Source organism: Phyllostomus discolor, chromosome 3, assembly GCF_004126475.2.
Source record: "Phyllostomus discolor isolate MPI-MPIP mPhyDis1 chromosome 3, mPhyDis1.pri.v3, whole genome shotgun sequence".
Lineage (NCBI taxonomy): Eukaryota > Metazoa > Chordata > Mammalia > Chiroptera > Phyllostomidae > Phyllostomus > Phyllostomus discolor.
Genome location: NC_040905.2, coordinates 124,489,087 through 124,506,196, shown reverse-complemented (window position 1 = coordinate 124,506,196; position 17,110 = coordinate 124,489,087). Strand labels below are relative to the sequence as shown.

Below are 17,110 nucleotides of genomic sequence, written 5' to 3'. Positions count from 1 at the left end.
AAGCTAAAGAACTTATGACACATGAACATGAACTAAAGGGAGGGAATGTGAGTGGGAGGGGTGGGCATGGTGGAGGGGAGTGAAGGGGGAAAATGGGACAACTGTGATAGCATAATCAATAAAATATGTTTAAAAGAAGAAAGAAGAGGGAAAATGAATTGAAAGAGAAAAAATAATTCAAAAATTAAAAATTATTTTAAAAATAATAAAAATAGAATAAAATTAAAAAGCCTCTTGGTTTCAAAGTGTCCAAACTGTTTTTTCTGGTCTAGCTGGCTGCAGCAGGCTGATGGGCAATTGGTATGGCTTTCCTTTCTTCCCAATCAGCAGTCAGTCAACCACGCACACTGTCCATGAAGCTATCCTGGCATCTCTCCCCTGTGCCTTGGGTGTGGAAACCAGGCCTTTCCCCAGTGTTACTGCTGTGGGGTGGAGTCCAGGGGCACACACACACACACACTCAGCCCGGCTGCCTCATTCTTCCCAGTGCTATGGGGGTGCACAGGGTCTTCTGCTCAAGCACAACCTTCAGTGCAACCTCGGGATCACTGCCCGGCTGGGTAGCAGGGAGGCCGGAGCAATTGCTGTAGGAAAATTCCCCAAACAATGTCTGCCTTTTCACTTTTTCTTTTTGAGAAATTCCTCCTACTCAAGCCTGCTGCTCCGTATAATGGCCTGGCCTCTCCCACAGCCCAATTCTCTAGCCAGACCAGTGACTGTGGGGGTCAGGGCCCATCACACAACTCTCAACTCTGCTGGTGTCCACAGACTCCAAGGGTGCTCACATCCCCTGTGTGTTCACTAACAACCAGGTTTCACCCCCTGCCATTCTGACCTTGTTTGACCAGGGAGGGAGCAGTTGCCCCAGCTCTCTCCCAAGGACTCTATGGCAAACCTGGCAGCTGGCACAGGGCCTGGGGCTGCAGCCCCTCTGGATCCTGTGCTGGTCCCTGGGACCTTATTGTCCTGAAGTATTCTCCGTACCATCTGGTTTTTCTGTTCTGCTACAATTTTTGTCCCTTATTTTCATATGTTGAGGTATTGTTAGTTTTTTGCTTTTTTACTCCATAGATCGGCTAGGATTTTCTCCTGTGGGGTGGGGGGAGTAGAATCTGCTCCCTCTACCCCGACACCATCTTCCTCTCTCAAATTGGGACCTTCTGATGCTGATTCAGAGGAGGGTCTGTTTGTGTACATCTAGGACCCTGTGGGTCTCTTCAACAAAATCTGCTGTGAGACTAGGAGATTCTCCCACCATCACAAACCCCACAGGTTTTTACTGCCAGAGGTTTTGAGTCTTTCTTTTCTCATACTGGAGCCCTGGGTTGTGTGGCCTGTCTGGCTCCCCAGTTGTTCCTCCCAGTTTTTCCTCCCAGTTTTTCTGCACACATGTGGAACTGCCTAGTTCACCAGCTCCCACCTTGCTGCACATCCTCTCTGCCCTGGCTGCCCATCTCCACCCCACCTACCAGTCTGAATTAATGTTTTTTCTTTAACTCCTTGGTTGTTGGACTTCCATACAGTTCAGTTCTCTAGCAGTTCTGCTTATTTTTTGTTTTTAAATTTATATTTGTCCTTCTTTTGCTTGTGTGTGGAGGCAAAGTATATCTACCTATGCCTTCATCTTGGCTATAAGTCCAATAAATACCCTGGCTAGCAGCAGCAGTGCACCAAGGGCACAGCAGGCCCAGCCCCTTGCCAGATCCAGGTGCTGTGCCACCACCATCAAAGCACCCAGCCCAGGCCACAGTTCTCTGGCCCAGTTCCTGTCTGAAACTTTATTCTAAGTCTGTGCAGGGCATGAGGGGGGAAGGGTGTATAGAAGCAACAATTCCCCTTTTCTTCTTCCAGATCGTTCAGTGCAGCTGGGGATGGGGATCACTGCTGCTCTGACACTCAGAGATCTTCCTCTAGGGCACCAATCCTTGCTTCCAAAGCTTCCTCTCTGCCTCAGAGTTCATGTACCTTCTCTGCATTGTGAAGCACAGTCTCTGTCTCAGTTCACAAAACTGAAAGAAACACCCAGCCCATAGCCCTCATGGCTGTGAGGGTACTTGGCTTTTCCAGGGTCTTCCCTACCACCTGCAGGGCCTTCTCTATCATGTCAGGTACACCACTGACATCAGGTCAATCCTGGGGTGGGAGGCTAAGATGCCAGGAGCCTGGTCACCAAAGGCTACATACCAGTGACCTCTGGGGGTGCCAGCACCGTACCATTCTGCCACAAATCCTGCTGACTATGACAATTGTGTTGCAGCTTTTCAAGGCCAGACAGGTTCACTCCAGTCACAGAGCTGTCAGAAGGTCTGACATGCCTTTATTCAAGGGTGGGTGATCCATGCATGCCACCAGCCACGTGTTGCTGTGTTGCTGTGTGGTGCACAACAGGGAGTTCCAACTCCCTTATATACTAAATGCACACAAAGCTGGCAGGGAGCCAAAATGTTGTATAATACAGCAAGATTCTGTGCATATGAACCTAGTCAAGAGTATGGGAACCGCTTATTGGACCCCGTCTCAAGGCTATGAGGACACAGCTTATCTTAGTTCCTCAGACATCTGGGTATGGCAGCCAGACTGACTCCATTTACCCTATAGGGAATTGAGATGATTTTTATAGTTCTTGGGCTTAGAAAAAATACACCTTTTAAATCTTGTATTTTCTGTCAAGTGTTTACCACTTTAGTATAATTAATCTTTCCTGTCTCTCAGCACACTGTGATATATTTTTCTGTTATTCTACTAATACGTAGCATTTTCCTCTTCAGATTATTCATTGTGTATCTGTATATTTTTCTCAAGTATGTATACAAAAAGATGCAATGTCAGACATAGGCAGTAGTAAGGACTTAAAAAAGAAAACTACTAGCCAATGTCCCCATTTTTCTCAAAGAACATTTTAACCCTCAAATGAGCTATTATCTTATTTTTAAGATTTTATTTAGTTATCTTTAGAGAGAGGGGAAGGGAAGGAGAATGAGAGGGAGAGAAACAACAATGTGTGGTTACCTCTCACCCTCCCCTTAATGGGGACCTGGCACACAGCCCAGGCATGTGCCCTGACTGGGAATCAAACCAGCAACCCCTTGGTTCACAGGCTAGCACTAAATCCACTTGAGCCACACCAGCCAGGGTGGAGTTATTATCTTTGATTAAACATAAGACCTTTAACTTAATGCAAGAGCTTAGTGGAACAAAGAATATATTGCATATTTTTTCTCATAATAAAACAGTTCCCCAGAACTGTTGAAACTTTGCCAAGAATTGCTATTAGTCCTCTGACTGGTTTATTGGGAACCAATAACACTGTTGTTATGCTGCCTGAAAGAAAACAATACAACTAACAATGGGGAGAAAGATCAAAGGGTCATCCAAATTTGGAACCTTGTTTGACCTTACCCAAATAAAATAGAATGAGACTATAGTCAAAATGAAATGTTTTGTGCTTTTTGTGTACCTGTTTGTATGTAGGGTCAATAAGCTGACAAATCCCCAAATGGATATTCTTCCTATCCAGTCCCCTTCATTGAAGGGCCAAAAAATAAGACAAGACATGAAGAAGAATATTATTACACCTGGAAACCATAACACACCAATTTTTTCAAGACTGAATGAAATTGCTACCATTAAATTTAATACTGGGGTAGGCATATTTACTGAAAATTAAACTATATGTTTCTCTTGGGTATCAAATGTATACTTTGTTTAATATCTGAACTTAAAAGATGTTTGGAGCTTATCTGTAGAAAACCCAGCTAGATATAATTTCTTGATGCAGGAGAAATGCGTTCTAGGTAAAGAGCAACTCCTACTCTCACCATTGTTATTCTTCAGAATCACTTTGAAAATTTATTCATTTTCTCATAGATTTTCCCTTTGTTCAACTGTAACACAAGACCCAAGAGTTATAACATTTGTGATCAGATGATACTGGGTGATCAGATCAGGGGCGTTTTTTTCACTATGAATCATAGTTTGTGTATTAAAACTGAGCAAAGAATAAGTTTTATGGGGTATATATCCTCTTAAAATGGAGAAATAAAAAGATTATGGTTTAATATTAAGTAAAAAATAAATATAATTTTGTTTTTCTATTCAGAAGTACTACAAGTATATTAGTGTATAAAATCATAAATGTTCCATATAGTTAGGTCAGAAACCAGATTCTAATTCTTTGCTTAATATCTTACACAAATAAAACTTTCATACCATCTTGTTATTTTCTTGGGTCTTATTCAAAAATATATTTGTATAATATGTATATATCTTCTGCTAAAAAAAATTGAAGCATTTATATTAATGGATTTCCATATGAATATTCTACTTGAGTTACCAACAATTGCACTGCTATGTTTCTCTTCTCTTTCTAGTTTCCACTTTTCTGCCAGCAATTTCATTCCATGTTTATAAAGAGAGCACTATTCAGTTGGCGCAACTGGAAATTGGTTTTGCTACAGATATCAATAATTTTGTTTGTCACTACATACCTCTTAACAGCTCAAAATTTATATTCTGAAGAGCACATCAGAGAAATGGATTTGAGTCAGTATGGTCAAACAATTGTGCCTTACTCAGTTTTAGGGAAATCTGATTTGGCTATGAATCTCATAAGGAACCTGAAGATTCTTCTACAACCTAAGAATCAAGAACTTCGTGAAGTGCAAGGTAAGACCCATAGGAAATAAAGAGATTGCTGCCATAAAGTACTTGTTTGTATGGCTTGCAAAGAAGGGATTTCACTGTGTTAATTAGCTACCCATTTTTTTCTTTTCCTACTAGTTACCAGTATCTTAGAGGAAGCCAAATCAAAGACAAAAAATGTATACTTCAAGATAACTGACCACAAATGTGAATAATTAATGGAGGTTTTTTGGCTATAGATGGTCTTTCAGCTAATTGTATCAGCTTTCAGAGGATGGGTAAAAGAGCCATAATGCTGTGGTGTGAAATTTAGCATAGAATTTTTCTTGTAACAAGAATACAAATGTTTCCCTGGCTGGTGTGGCTCAGTGGATTGAGCATGGGCCTGTGAACTGAAGGGTCGCCAGTGTGATTCCCAGTCAGGGCACATGCTGGGTTGCAGAACAGGTCTCCAGTGAGGGTAATATGAGAGGCAACCACACACTGATGTTTTTCTCTCTCTCTTTCTCCTTCCCTTCCCCTCTCTCTGAAAATAAATAAATAAAATCTTTTAAAAAAATAATACAAACATGTTCCTCTAATCTCTCAAAATGCTGGTTCCAAGGGGGGGGTTGTTTTTTAACTTAGTATATTGGCCATCCTAAAAACAAGTGGCTGAAAACTTAATAAATTGACCTCTCAAACTAAATTTTTGAAAGTAGCGTAAATAATGTATTTAATTTTTTCAATATTTATTTTAGGAAAAAACATATTGAACACTTTCTCTGCATTATCTTTTTTATACTAAAAACATTCTTTTTGTGTAGCTTATTTGCTATTTATTGCAGTATAACAAATTTCCCCAAACCTAGTGGATGGAGAATTTGAATTTTTGGCATGGTGAAATGAACACATTTTCCAACAAAAGCAACAAAAAATACTTAGAAAACCATTTTTAAATATCAATTAGAAAACTAAAATTAACAAAAACACAAAAGAAAACTAAAAATTATCCATTAAAAAAACTACTGAACCTCTGTAAAAATAATAATGCCTGTGGCATTTTAATTTAACTATTTCTATTACTCCCCCTCCCCAGGTCAGAGGTATGGTAGCCACGAAAAACGAGCAGCCACTTACTTAATGGAAAGGACTGATCTTTTTAGAGTTCTGTCAAAAGCTCATCCCCAGAGCACTGTCAATACCTTCACTGAAATAGCAGCACCCTGAAAAACTTCATCCCAGGGCATATTTGGTATTGGGTTTGAGTCAAGGATCAGCTTTTTGGGAAAAGCTCCATCCCCAGGGCATTACTAAAACACTCTGCTGGTAATCTGCTGGTAATGGTAATCTGCTGGTAGCATCACCACAGTTGGCTAAACCTGTGATTTCAGTTGGGCCAACCAAGAGCCTGGCCAAAAAATAAGTTTAAAGAAATACCTGCAGACCTAAATAACAATAGTGAACTTTGGAACATTCTGGCTGGCATTCCTGGAGATCTAGAAGCTCAGGATGATAGTGTGAATGGCCACAAATGACCTAGGAAAAGAGGAGGCTCTAGTCACTCATCTCTAGTTGACTTTGAGGCCTATACAAACAAGAAGAAAAATTTGAGACTGACTTGGGTACTGCCTGAAATTGTGAGGTGTGCCTCTATATGTAAATACCTTTGGTAGTGGGTAGAAGATTTACTGGTTCTAGGCATCAAAAAAATCTTTTAGCTGATTATTAACTTATACTTACCCAGAACTGAACCCTAGTGCTAACTTAAAATTAAAAACAAGATGTTTTCCTGCTGTGTAGTATTCCATTGTGTAAATGTACTGGTTTTTTGATCCACTCATCTACTCATAGGCACTTAGGTTGCTTCCAGCATTTGGCTATTGTAAATTGTGCTACTATGGACGTTGGGGTTCATAAGTTCTTTTGAATTGGTGTTTCAGGATTCTTAGGGTATAATCCCAGGAGTCATTCTCAACTGTCTTTTCATCCCTAAGTCAAAAGGAAGTTCCATTTTTGGTTTTCTGAGGAAATTCCATATTGTATGAAGGACATATTGACAAAGCCAAAGTGTGTAGGTTTGAGTGTGGGAGGCAGGAATGGGTAGGTTGCAAGGGGGTGTGGTGGGGTGAAAATTGAGACAACTGTACTTGAACAACAATAAAAAAACAAGAATTTTTTTAAGATTTTATTTATTTATTTTTAGAAAGGGAAGGGAGGGAGGGAGAGAGAGAGAGAGAGAGAGAGAGACATCAATGTGCGGTTGCTGGAGGTCTGCAACCCAGGAATGTACCCTGGCTGGGAATCGAACCTGGGACACTTTGGTTCCCAGCCCACGCTCAATCCACTGAGCTACACCAGCCAGGGCTAAAAACAAGAATTTTTAAAGTCCATCAGAGAATTAAGTGGTTGCACACTGTGGAGAATATAAAATCTACAGAATTATTTTTAATATATTTTATTGATTATGCTATTACAGTTGTCCCATTTCCCCCCTTCACTCCCCTCCACCCTGCACACCCTCTCCCACCCACATTCCCCCCTTTAGTTCATTTCCATGTGAAATAAGTTCTTTAGCTTCTACATTTCCCATACTATACTTACCCTCCCCCTCTCTATTTTCTACCTACCATCTATGCTACTTATTCTCTGTACCTTTTTCCCCTCTCTCCTCCTCCCACTCCCCTGTTGCTAACCCTCCACGTGATCTCCATTTCTGTGGTTCTGTTCCTGTTCTAGTTGTTTGCTTAGTTTGTTTTTGTTTTAGGTGTGGTTGTTAATAATTGTGAGTTTTCTGTCATTTTACTATACATGTTTTTTATCTTCTTTTTCTTAGATAAGTCCCTTTAACATTTCATAACAGAAGGGCTTGGTGATGATGAACTCCTTTAACTTGACCTTATCTGAGAAGCACTTTATCTGCCCTTCCATTCTAAATGAAAGCTTTGCTGGATAGAGCAATCTTGGATGTAGGTCCTTGCCTTTCATGACTTAGTTCATATCTGTCATTAAACAAATGAGCAGCAACAATTAAGAGAAAAGAAAAGTGATTTTAAAAAGTTAGGGAAGGAAATAAACATACCAGAACTATTACACTATCCTAAATGTACAGTTTTCTTTTTCTTTGATCATACGATAGATGAAAAATAGTCTCTTCAATAAATGATATTGAGAAAACTGGACTGTTACATGCAAAAAAAATGAAATTAGACCACCAACTTAAACCATACACCAGAACAAACTCAAAATGTGTAAAGGCTTAAATATAAATCATGATACCATAAAAAGTCCTAGTGGGAAACATAGACAGTAAAATTTCTGATATCCCATACAGAAATATTTTTGCAAATATTTATCCTAGGGCAAGGGAAATAAAGGAAAAGTCCTAGAATAGAACATAGGCAGGAAAATCTCAGATGTTCCACATGACAGTATTTTCACTGATGTGTCCCTAGAGCAAGGGACATAAAAGAAAGAATGAACAAATGGGACTTCATCAAATTAAAAGCTTCAGCACAGCTGGAGGAAACATCAGCAAAATGGAACCAACTGTATGAGAAAACATATTTGCAAATGATACCTTTGGACAAAGACTTGATCTCAAAAATCTATGAAGAACTCACATGACTCCACTCCAGAAACACAACCCAATGAAAAAATGGGCAAAGGATATGAACAGACACTTCCCCAAGAAAGACATACAGAGGCCCAGAGACATATGAAAGGATGTTCAACATCACTAGCCACCGGAGAGATGCAATTAAAACTACAATGAGATACCACTTCATACCACTCAGAATGGCCATCATAACCAAATCAACAAACAAGTGCTGGTGAGGTTGTGGAGAAACACAAACCCTAGTACATTATTGGTAGGAATGCAGACTGGTGCAGGCACTGTGGAAAACAGTATGGAATTTCCTTTAAAAAAAAACTAAAATGGAACTGCTTTTTGACCCAGCGATCCCACTGCTGGGATTATACTCTAAAAACCCTGAACACCAATTCAAAAAAACCTATGCACCCCAATGTTCACAGTAGCACAATTTACAATAGCCAAGTGCTGGAAACAACCTAAGTGCCCATAAGTAAATGAGTGGATCAAAAAACTATGGGGCATTTACACAGTGGAATAGTGCACAACAGAAAGACAAAAGGAAATCCTACCTTTTGTGACAGCATGGATGGAACTGGAGAGCATTATGCTAAGTGAGGAAATCCTACCTTTTGTGACAGCATGGATGGAACTGGAGAGCATTATGCTAAGTGATAAACTGGGTGTAAAAGAAAAATACCATATAATCTCACCTATAAGTGGAATCTAATCAACAAAACAAAATAAGCAAGCAAAATATAACCAGAGTCATGGAAATAAAGAACAAACTGACAGTAACCAGAGGGAAGGAACGAGGGGTGTAACAGGTCAAAGAAAGGTAAAGTTCATCAAAGAACACGTATAAAGTGTTCATGGACAAAGACAATGGGGAGGGGAGGATTGAACGTGGGAGATGGACATGGGTAGGGCAGTGGAAAGTAATGTGGGGGGGGCTATGGGGACAACTGTAATTGAACAACAATAAAATACAGAAAACTACAAACCAATATTTCTGATAAATACAGATGCAAAATTTTTAATTTTAAAATTTTTTTATTACAGAGAGAAGGAAATTGAGAAAGGGAGAGAAACAGTGGCATGGATGCATAGGGCAGACTAACAATGGTCAGTGGGAAGATGGGAGGGGGAGCTGGATGAAAGAAGGTGAAGGGATAAACCAAAGAGCATATGTGCCTAACCTATAGTCCCAGATAACAGTGTGGTGATGGCCAGAGGGAAGGGGCTGAGAGATGGGTGGAGGTGAGCAAGGCGGGGTGGAGAAATGAGGATATCTGTAATAGTGTAAACAGTAAAATGTGCATCAGTAAATGAGAGGGTCTAAAAAGTGTGGTACATTTACACAATGGAATATTACACAGCAGAAAGAAAGAAGGAATTCCTACCCTTCGTGACAGCATGGATGGAACTGGAGAGCTTTATGCTAACTGAAATAAGACAGGCAGTGAAAGACAAAAACCATATGATCTCACCTATCAATGAAACCTAAACAACATAAGAAACAAGCAAGCAAAATAGAACTAGGCATGGCAATAAAAAACAAACTGGCAGTAACCAGCGGGGAAGGGGGAGAAGGATAACAGGGCAAAGAAGGGAAGGGTCATCAAGAAATATGTATAAAGACCCATGGACAAAGACAATGGAGGGGGACAATTGAATGTGGGAGATAAGAGTGGGTAGGGTAGGGGAGAGTAATGGGGGGAAATGGGAATGACTGTAATTGAAAACAATAAAAAAGGAAAAATAAACAAATGAGACTACATCAAATTACAAAGCTTCTGTACAGCAAAAGTAACCATCATTTAAATGTCTGGTTTTTAGCAAAAGCATAAAAAGGATGGGAAGAGTGATGGCCTGAATTTTGCCTCTACAAAATTCATTTGTTGAAGCCCTAGCCCCCAATACTTCAGAATGTCACTGTATTTGCAAATAGAATTTTAAAGAAGTAATTGAGAGACCCAAGATGGTGGAGGAGTTAGTGGAAGTTACACTAACATCCTCCCAGGGGCAAACTGTAATTACAACTAAATTATAGAGATATTTTTTAATTCTTTTACAAAACACCCCACTAAATTCTTATTCTTTATTTTTCTGTGGTCTCTCCTGTCTCTTCCACCTGTGAAATGATTTCTTTTTTCAGTCTCTTCCTCCTACACCTCACCTTGCTCATGCCCTGTTCCAGCTGGTAACAGTTTATGAAGCAAGTTCCAGTGTTAATATCTTAAGGTGGTTTCAACTGTAGGGTCTTTATTCATCCTGAATAACCAGCTGAATACTAGCTGAAGAGAAGCCTTATAACCACTGGCAGAAGGAGGAAGCCATAGCACCACAATGTGACTAGTAGGGACACATACTCCCCACTAGTAGGGAGTATGAAAGAGGTGAAAAAGAGCTGGCTGGGCTCCCATGGGTGACAGCTTAAGTTCCAGAGGTATATTTCAGTGGCTGAAGAGTTCCCCCTGAGAAGTGTGGTGTCTAAAACCAAGCTGGGCACCCCAGCCTACAGCCCCAGAACTGGAAAAGGAACCCAAATAGCCTGCAGCTCTGAAAAGCAGCAGGGGGTTCTGTCCACCAGGGGGAGATAGCTGGAAACACAAAGAGTCCCTTATGGACCAGTGCACAAAATTCAATTAGCAACCACTTACCCTGGACTCCAGCAGAGAGAGGGCAAAATGGACTAGGGACACATGAGGAGTGTCTGGGGCTGGTGGTTCTGGGGAAAGAACTGAACAGTTAGCTGCCAGGATCCCTGTGCCAAATCATGCCATCCTTCTCAGGCAAAGTACTCTCCTCCAAGTGGCATCAGCCAGAAGGGAAGCAATAGCCCCACCCACAGGAATTACTCTGTCCCCCTTTTGGAGGTTAACTATGGCTTCAGAGTACTATAGCTTCAGGCTATATCAGTGAACAAAGGCAGATCTGGAAAATCAGAGACTGTAGCAGACTCTCCCTCAGGCTCAATGCCAGTTAAAGCAGACATTGGTGTGCACAATGGGTACTTCTGCATACACCCGGACCCAGCAGAGGGACCACAAGCTGTGGATCACTGATAGCTCCAAACAGGCAGCGTTTGACGTAGGACTGCACCAGAATCTTTGCAACTCTACCTAATACACAGAAACAAACACAAAGATGCAGCCAAAATGGGAAGACCAAGAAACAGACCCCAAGTGAAAGACCAAAAGAATTCTCCAGAAGAAGAACTGGATAAAATCAATCAGAGAGTTTAGAATAATGATTATAAGGATACTGAACATCATTAAAAAATACATAGAAACCATAAAAAAGACCAGTCAGAAATGAAGAATGCAATATCTGGAGTAAATAATACACTGGAAGGAATAAACTGTGGGTTAGAAGAAGCAGAGGAGTGAATCAGTGATTTGGAAGACAAGGTAGAAAAAACATCCAAGTGGAAAAGCAAAAAGAAAAAAGAATTTTTACATGAGGAGAGTTTAAGGAACCTTTGGGACAACATGAAGCATAATAATGTCCACATCATGGGAATACCAGAAGGAAACGAGACTGAGCAAAGGGGCTGAGACATTATTTGAAGAAATACTGACCCAAAACTTCCCTAATATGATGAAGGAAAAAGACATAGATCCAGGAAGCTCAGAAAGTCCTAAACAAGTCAGACCAAAAGAGGTCTACACCAAGACACATAAACATTTCAGGCCAGAAGAGAGTGGCATGAAATATTCAAGGTGAAGTGAAACAAGGACTTACAACCAAGGTTACTTTATCCAGCAAGGCTCTCATTTAAAACCAAAGGAGAAATAAGGAGCTTCACGATGAGAAATAGCTCAAGGAGTTTGTTAACACCAAACCAGCACTGCAACAAATGTTGATGGGCTTGTTTTAAGAAGAAAATGAAGATGAAAAATGGCGGGGAGGGGGGGGGGGGGACAGGAAAACTGTCTAACAATAAAATGGCACTAAATGCATATCTATCAATAATCACCTTAAATGTAAATGGCTTAAATGCTCCAACCAAAAGACATAGGGTAGCCTAATGGATAAGAAAACAAGATTATATATATATGGCTTCCAATAAGCCCAGCTCAGATCAAAAGAAGCACTCAGACTAAAATGGATGGAGATCTAAGATGGCGTCGGAGTAGGAAGGAGCAGATTCGGCTTTCCTCTGCTCAGGGGAGAAAATCCTGACCGATCTATAGAGTAGAAAGGCAAGCAACCAACATATTTCAGCATTTTTGAAAACAGAGGACCAAGGATTGTGGCTGAACCGAAAGAACAAAGAACGGACCCTAAGGGGAGTGCTGCAACAAGGTAGGGTCCCAGGACAAGCATGTGGTCCCGGGGCTGCAGCCCCAGGCCCGGGGCCGCTGCTGGGTTTACCATAGGGTCCTTGGGAGAGAGCCAGGTCAACTGCTCCCTCCCCAGCCGAGCAAGGTCTGAGCGGCTCTGGGAGGAATCCAGGTGCTGGCAAACACACGGGGGCTGTGAGCACCTTTGGAGGCGGTGGACACCGGAGGGGCTGAGTCACGCAGCGGACCCGGACTCCCACGGTCACCAGTCTGGCTGGAGCTTTTGGCGGTGGGAGAAGTCAGGCCACTGTGGGGAGCGGCGGGCTCGAACGGGAGGAATTTCTCAAGAGGAAGGAGTGAATAGACACAGACACTGTTTGGGGAATTCTCCTAAAGTGATCAGTGGCTCCAGCCTCTCTGCTTCCCAGCTGTGGGCGCGCCAGCACGGGCCCACCGGCCCACAGGCGCACGGGCGCACCTGCAAGGACAGCATCCCCACACACCAGCCCACAGCAGTAACCCTGGGGAAAGACCTGATTCCCACACCCAGGGCCCAAGGCTGAGGAGCCAGTGCGAACTCCACTGGCCAAGGAAGAAAAGCCAAACAAATCATCCTGCAGCCTGCCTCAACCAGCAAGAGCAGAAAAACTGGTTTGGCCACTTTGAAATCAAGAGACTTATTAATTTGATTCTATTTTTTTTAACAATTTTTAATTTTTTAAGTTTTATTGTTTTTATTCTCTTTTGATTCCTTTTTCCTCTCTTACCTGATCTCTTGTTTTATTCCTTCCTCCTTCCTGTCCTCCAATTTTATCTCTTCTTCCTTCCTTCATCTGCCTTTTCTATTTTTTACTTTTTTAAATTTTTTCCTAAATACCTACAAGTGAGACAAAATCCTGGATCTGTGAAAAGACCAAACTTGAACCCAAAGAAGGAGCATCACAACAGCTGGGACAGTGAGATAAATGTCACTCTGCTATTACAGAGAACCTGCAAGTTATTGTATATTTGTATCATTATTATTTTTCCAGTGTTCCTACATCTTTTTTTAACAGTATTTTTATATCCCTCTTCTTTTTGTATAGCCTGCTTTGCTAGGCTGGATATATTGTATGACCTGACAGCTTTCCCCTGATATCCCTTTCTATTCTGTATTACTAATCTACTGTCCTTTAACTCACCTGTATCCCATCAGCACACTACTCGATGTTCTGTACTCCCTATTCTTGTTACCTAGATCTCACAGACTCTGTCATATGAATGTTGCCATAATATTATTGTAAATAACCACTGTTCCATGCAATTGTAATTACTTCACAACACCCCCACCCCCAGATCTTAGCCCATTTCAAAGTTTCCTGAATTCTATTACTGTAGTGGTTAACTCTATTCTCTCACACACTACACCTATTTACTATCCTTTACTCTCACCTTACCCCAGAATCTGACCTCCCACAACCTGCCTGCTTTATAGATCCAACTCACAATCCTTCCTCCCCCAACAAGAGTCTTATCTTCTTTCCATCCTTTCTAAAAATCAGCTAGCTGGGTGGAAGACCACGGTTAACACTATACATAGTGAAAGGATCTCCTACATCTTCCCTACTTGCTACTACTGTAAATAGCATAGAATTCTCTGTTGCTGTCTTAAACCATTTTGCTTTCCCCCTCCAACTGATGACAAAAAAAAAAAAGGTGGAGGAGGTGAACACCAGGATACCCACTGGAAGAGGAAACCCAACAACAAAGGAACCACTAACAGATAACAGCAGAAGAAGGTGAAGGAGGGAGTAGTAACCACACAAACCTCGATCCAGGACTAATCTGGAAATACAACTAAACAGTAGAGACAGTACCCAATACAAACAACTGAACAAGATTTCTTTAAACCTTGTACACACAGAAGAACCAGCTTCAATACAACATGCCCTCACCAGCACAACAAAATACAGAAGGTGGTGGACAGAGTGACCCTCATTTAACCAGCTGGTGGGGAGGAACCACCAAAGAAGGACTCAACAACAACCAAAACCCAAAGGCAAGCACAAAGCCAACTTAAATGACAGCCCAAGACCAGTGAGCTTGGGAGATCAAGGAAACAGCACCACTGAAACTCACTGCTATTCTACTAAAGAAGTTCACAACATAAACCCAGGGAGCTAGAACAGATCAATATAAGAAGCTGAGGCAAACAAGAAGACTCTCACAAACAATAGGAAGACAAAGAAATAATCCCCAAATGAAGGAAAGGAGGAAGCCTCAGAAAGAATGCTAAGTGGAATAGAGGCAACTCAACTATCAGATATTGAGTTCAAAGCAATGATTGTCAGGAAGCTCAATGAGGACACAATGAGCTACCAGAAACTACAGGGAAGCTACAATGAACTCACTGCAAAATATATCAACATGAAAAAGGAAACAGAAAGTATCAACAAGGGCCAAGAGGAAATGAAGAATACAATTTCTGAACTGAAGACCACAGTAGAAGGAATGAAAAGCAGGATCGATGAAGCAGAAGATCGGATCAGCGAGCTAGAGGACAAAGTAGAAGAAAACACCCAGAAAGAGCAAGAAAAGGAAAAGAGGCTCAGAAAAAATGAAGAGGGATTAAGAGAAATGCAAGACAATATGAAACGTAATAATATCCGTATAATAGGGATACCAGAAGGAGAAGAAGAAGAACAAGGAATCAAAAACCTAGTCGAAAAAGTAATGATGGAAAACTTCCCTAATTTGATGAGAGAAAAAGTCACACAAATCCAGGAAACACAGAGAGTCCCAAACAAGAGGAACCCAAAGAGGCCCTCAAGACACATCATAATTAAAATGGCAAAATTTCAAGGCAAAGAGAGAATCTTAAAGGCAGCAAGGGAGAAACAGGAAGTAACATACAAGGGGGCCCCAATAAGGCTAACAGCTGACTTCTCAATGGGAACACTCCAAGCCAGAAGAGAATGGCAAGAAATAATCCAAGTAATGAGAACCAGAGGCCTGCAACCATGACTACTTTACCCAGCAAGGCTCTCAATCAAGATAGAAGGCCAAATAAGAAGCTTCTCGAACAAAAGAAGTCTAAAAGAATATACCTCCACTAAACCAGCTCTGCAAGAGATGCTAAAGAGACTGCTTTAAGGAAAGAAAGGAAAAGAGAGAGTGTGGGAGGATCACACGAACATAAAAGGCAATGAATAAGTACCTATCAATAATAACCTTAAACGTAAATGAATTAAATTCTCCAATCAAAAGACATAGAATAGCTGGTTGGATAAGAAAACATGACCCACACATATGCTGTCTACAAGAGACCCACCTCAGGATAAAAGATCTGCACAGGTTGAAAGTGAAGGGCTGGAAACAAATTTTCCAAGCAAATGGACAGGAAAAAAAAGCCGGGGTAGCAATACTCATATCTGACAAAATAGACTTCCAAAGAAGGACGATAAAGAGAGACCCAGAGGGTCATTTCATCATACTCAAGGGAAGAATTCACAAAGAAGACATAAATATTGTAAATATATGTGCACCCAACATAGGAGCACCCAAATACATAAAGAAAATCTTAGAGGACTTCAAGAAAGATATGGACAGCAACACAATTATTGTGGGGGATTTTAACACCCCACTATCAAAAATGGACAGATCTTCCAAACAAAATATCAACAAAGATATTGTGGCATTGAACAATACCCTAGATGAAATGGGCTTTACTGATATTTACAGAACCCTCCATCCCAAAGAAGCTAAATACACATTCTTTTCAAATGTACATGGAACATTTACAAAGATTGACCACATGATAGGACACAAAACAAGCCTCAACAATTTCAAAAACATTGAAATCATACCAAGCAATTTCTTGGATCACAAGGGACTGAAACTAGAAACCAACCCCAAGGAAAAAAACACAAAACACTCAAATTCATGGAGATTAAACAGCACGCTATTAAACAATGAATGGGCCAAGAATGATATTAGGGAAGAAATCAAACGGTTTTTGGAAACAAATGAAAACGAACTCACAACAACCCAAAACTTATGGGACACAGCCAAGGCAGTCCTGAGAGGGAAGTTCATAGTGATACAGGCCCACCTAAAAAAGTTAGAAACATTTCAAACAAACAACCTAACCCTACATCTACAAGAACTCGAGGAACAACAACAAAGACAGCCCAGAGCAAGCAGAAGGAAGGAAGTAACCAAGATCAGAGCAGAATTAAATGACATAGAGACTAAAAGCACAATTCTAAAGATCCATGAATCCAAGAGTTGCTTCTTTGAAGAGATAAACAAAATCGACAAGCCTTTAAGCAGACTCGTCAAGAAAAAAAGAGAGAAAACCCAAATAAACACAATCAGAAATGAAAGAGGAGAGATTACAACAGATACCACAGAAATACAAAGGATTGTAAGGAATTACTACAAAGAACTGTATGCCAAGAAATTTGAAAACCTAGATGAAATGGACAAATTTCTAGAAAAAATATAATCTTCCAAAACTCAATAAAATGGAAGCAGAAAGCCTGAACAAACCAATAACAGCAAAAGAAATTGAAGCAGTAATCAAAAAACTCCCAACACACAAAAGCCCTGGACCAGATGGTTTCAC

At 40.8% G+C, this 17,110-nt stretch overlaps 1 protein-coding gene across 1 annotated transcript in view; it reads left to right on the top strand.

The window, feature by feature from the left end:
• The window catches only part of LOC114504532 (ATP-binding cassette sub-family A member 3-like), a 244,777-nt gene that overhangs the window by 132,916 nt on the left and 94,751 nt on the right, over positions 1-17,110 (top strand). Inside the window, exons 17-18 of the mRNA XM_028522197.2 lie at positions 3,472-3,643; positions 4,371-4,665. Coding sequence (XP_028377998.1) covers positions 3,472-3,643; positions 4,371-4,665 — 467 coding nt within the window. The remainder of the gene's footprint in view (positions 1-3,471; positions 3,644-4,370; positions 4,666-17,110) is intronic.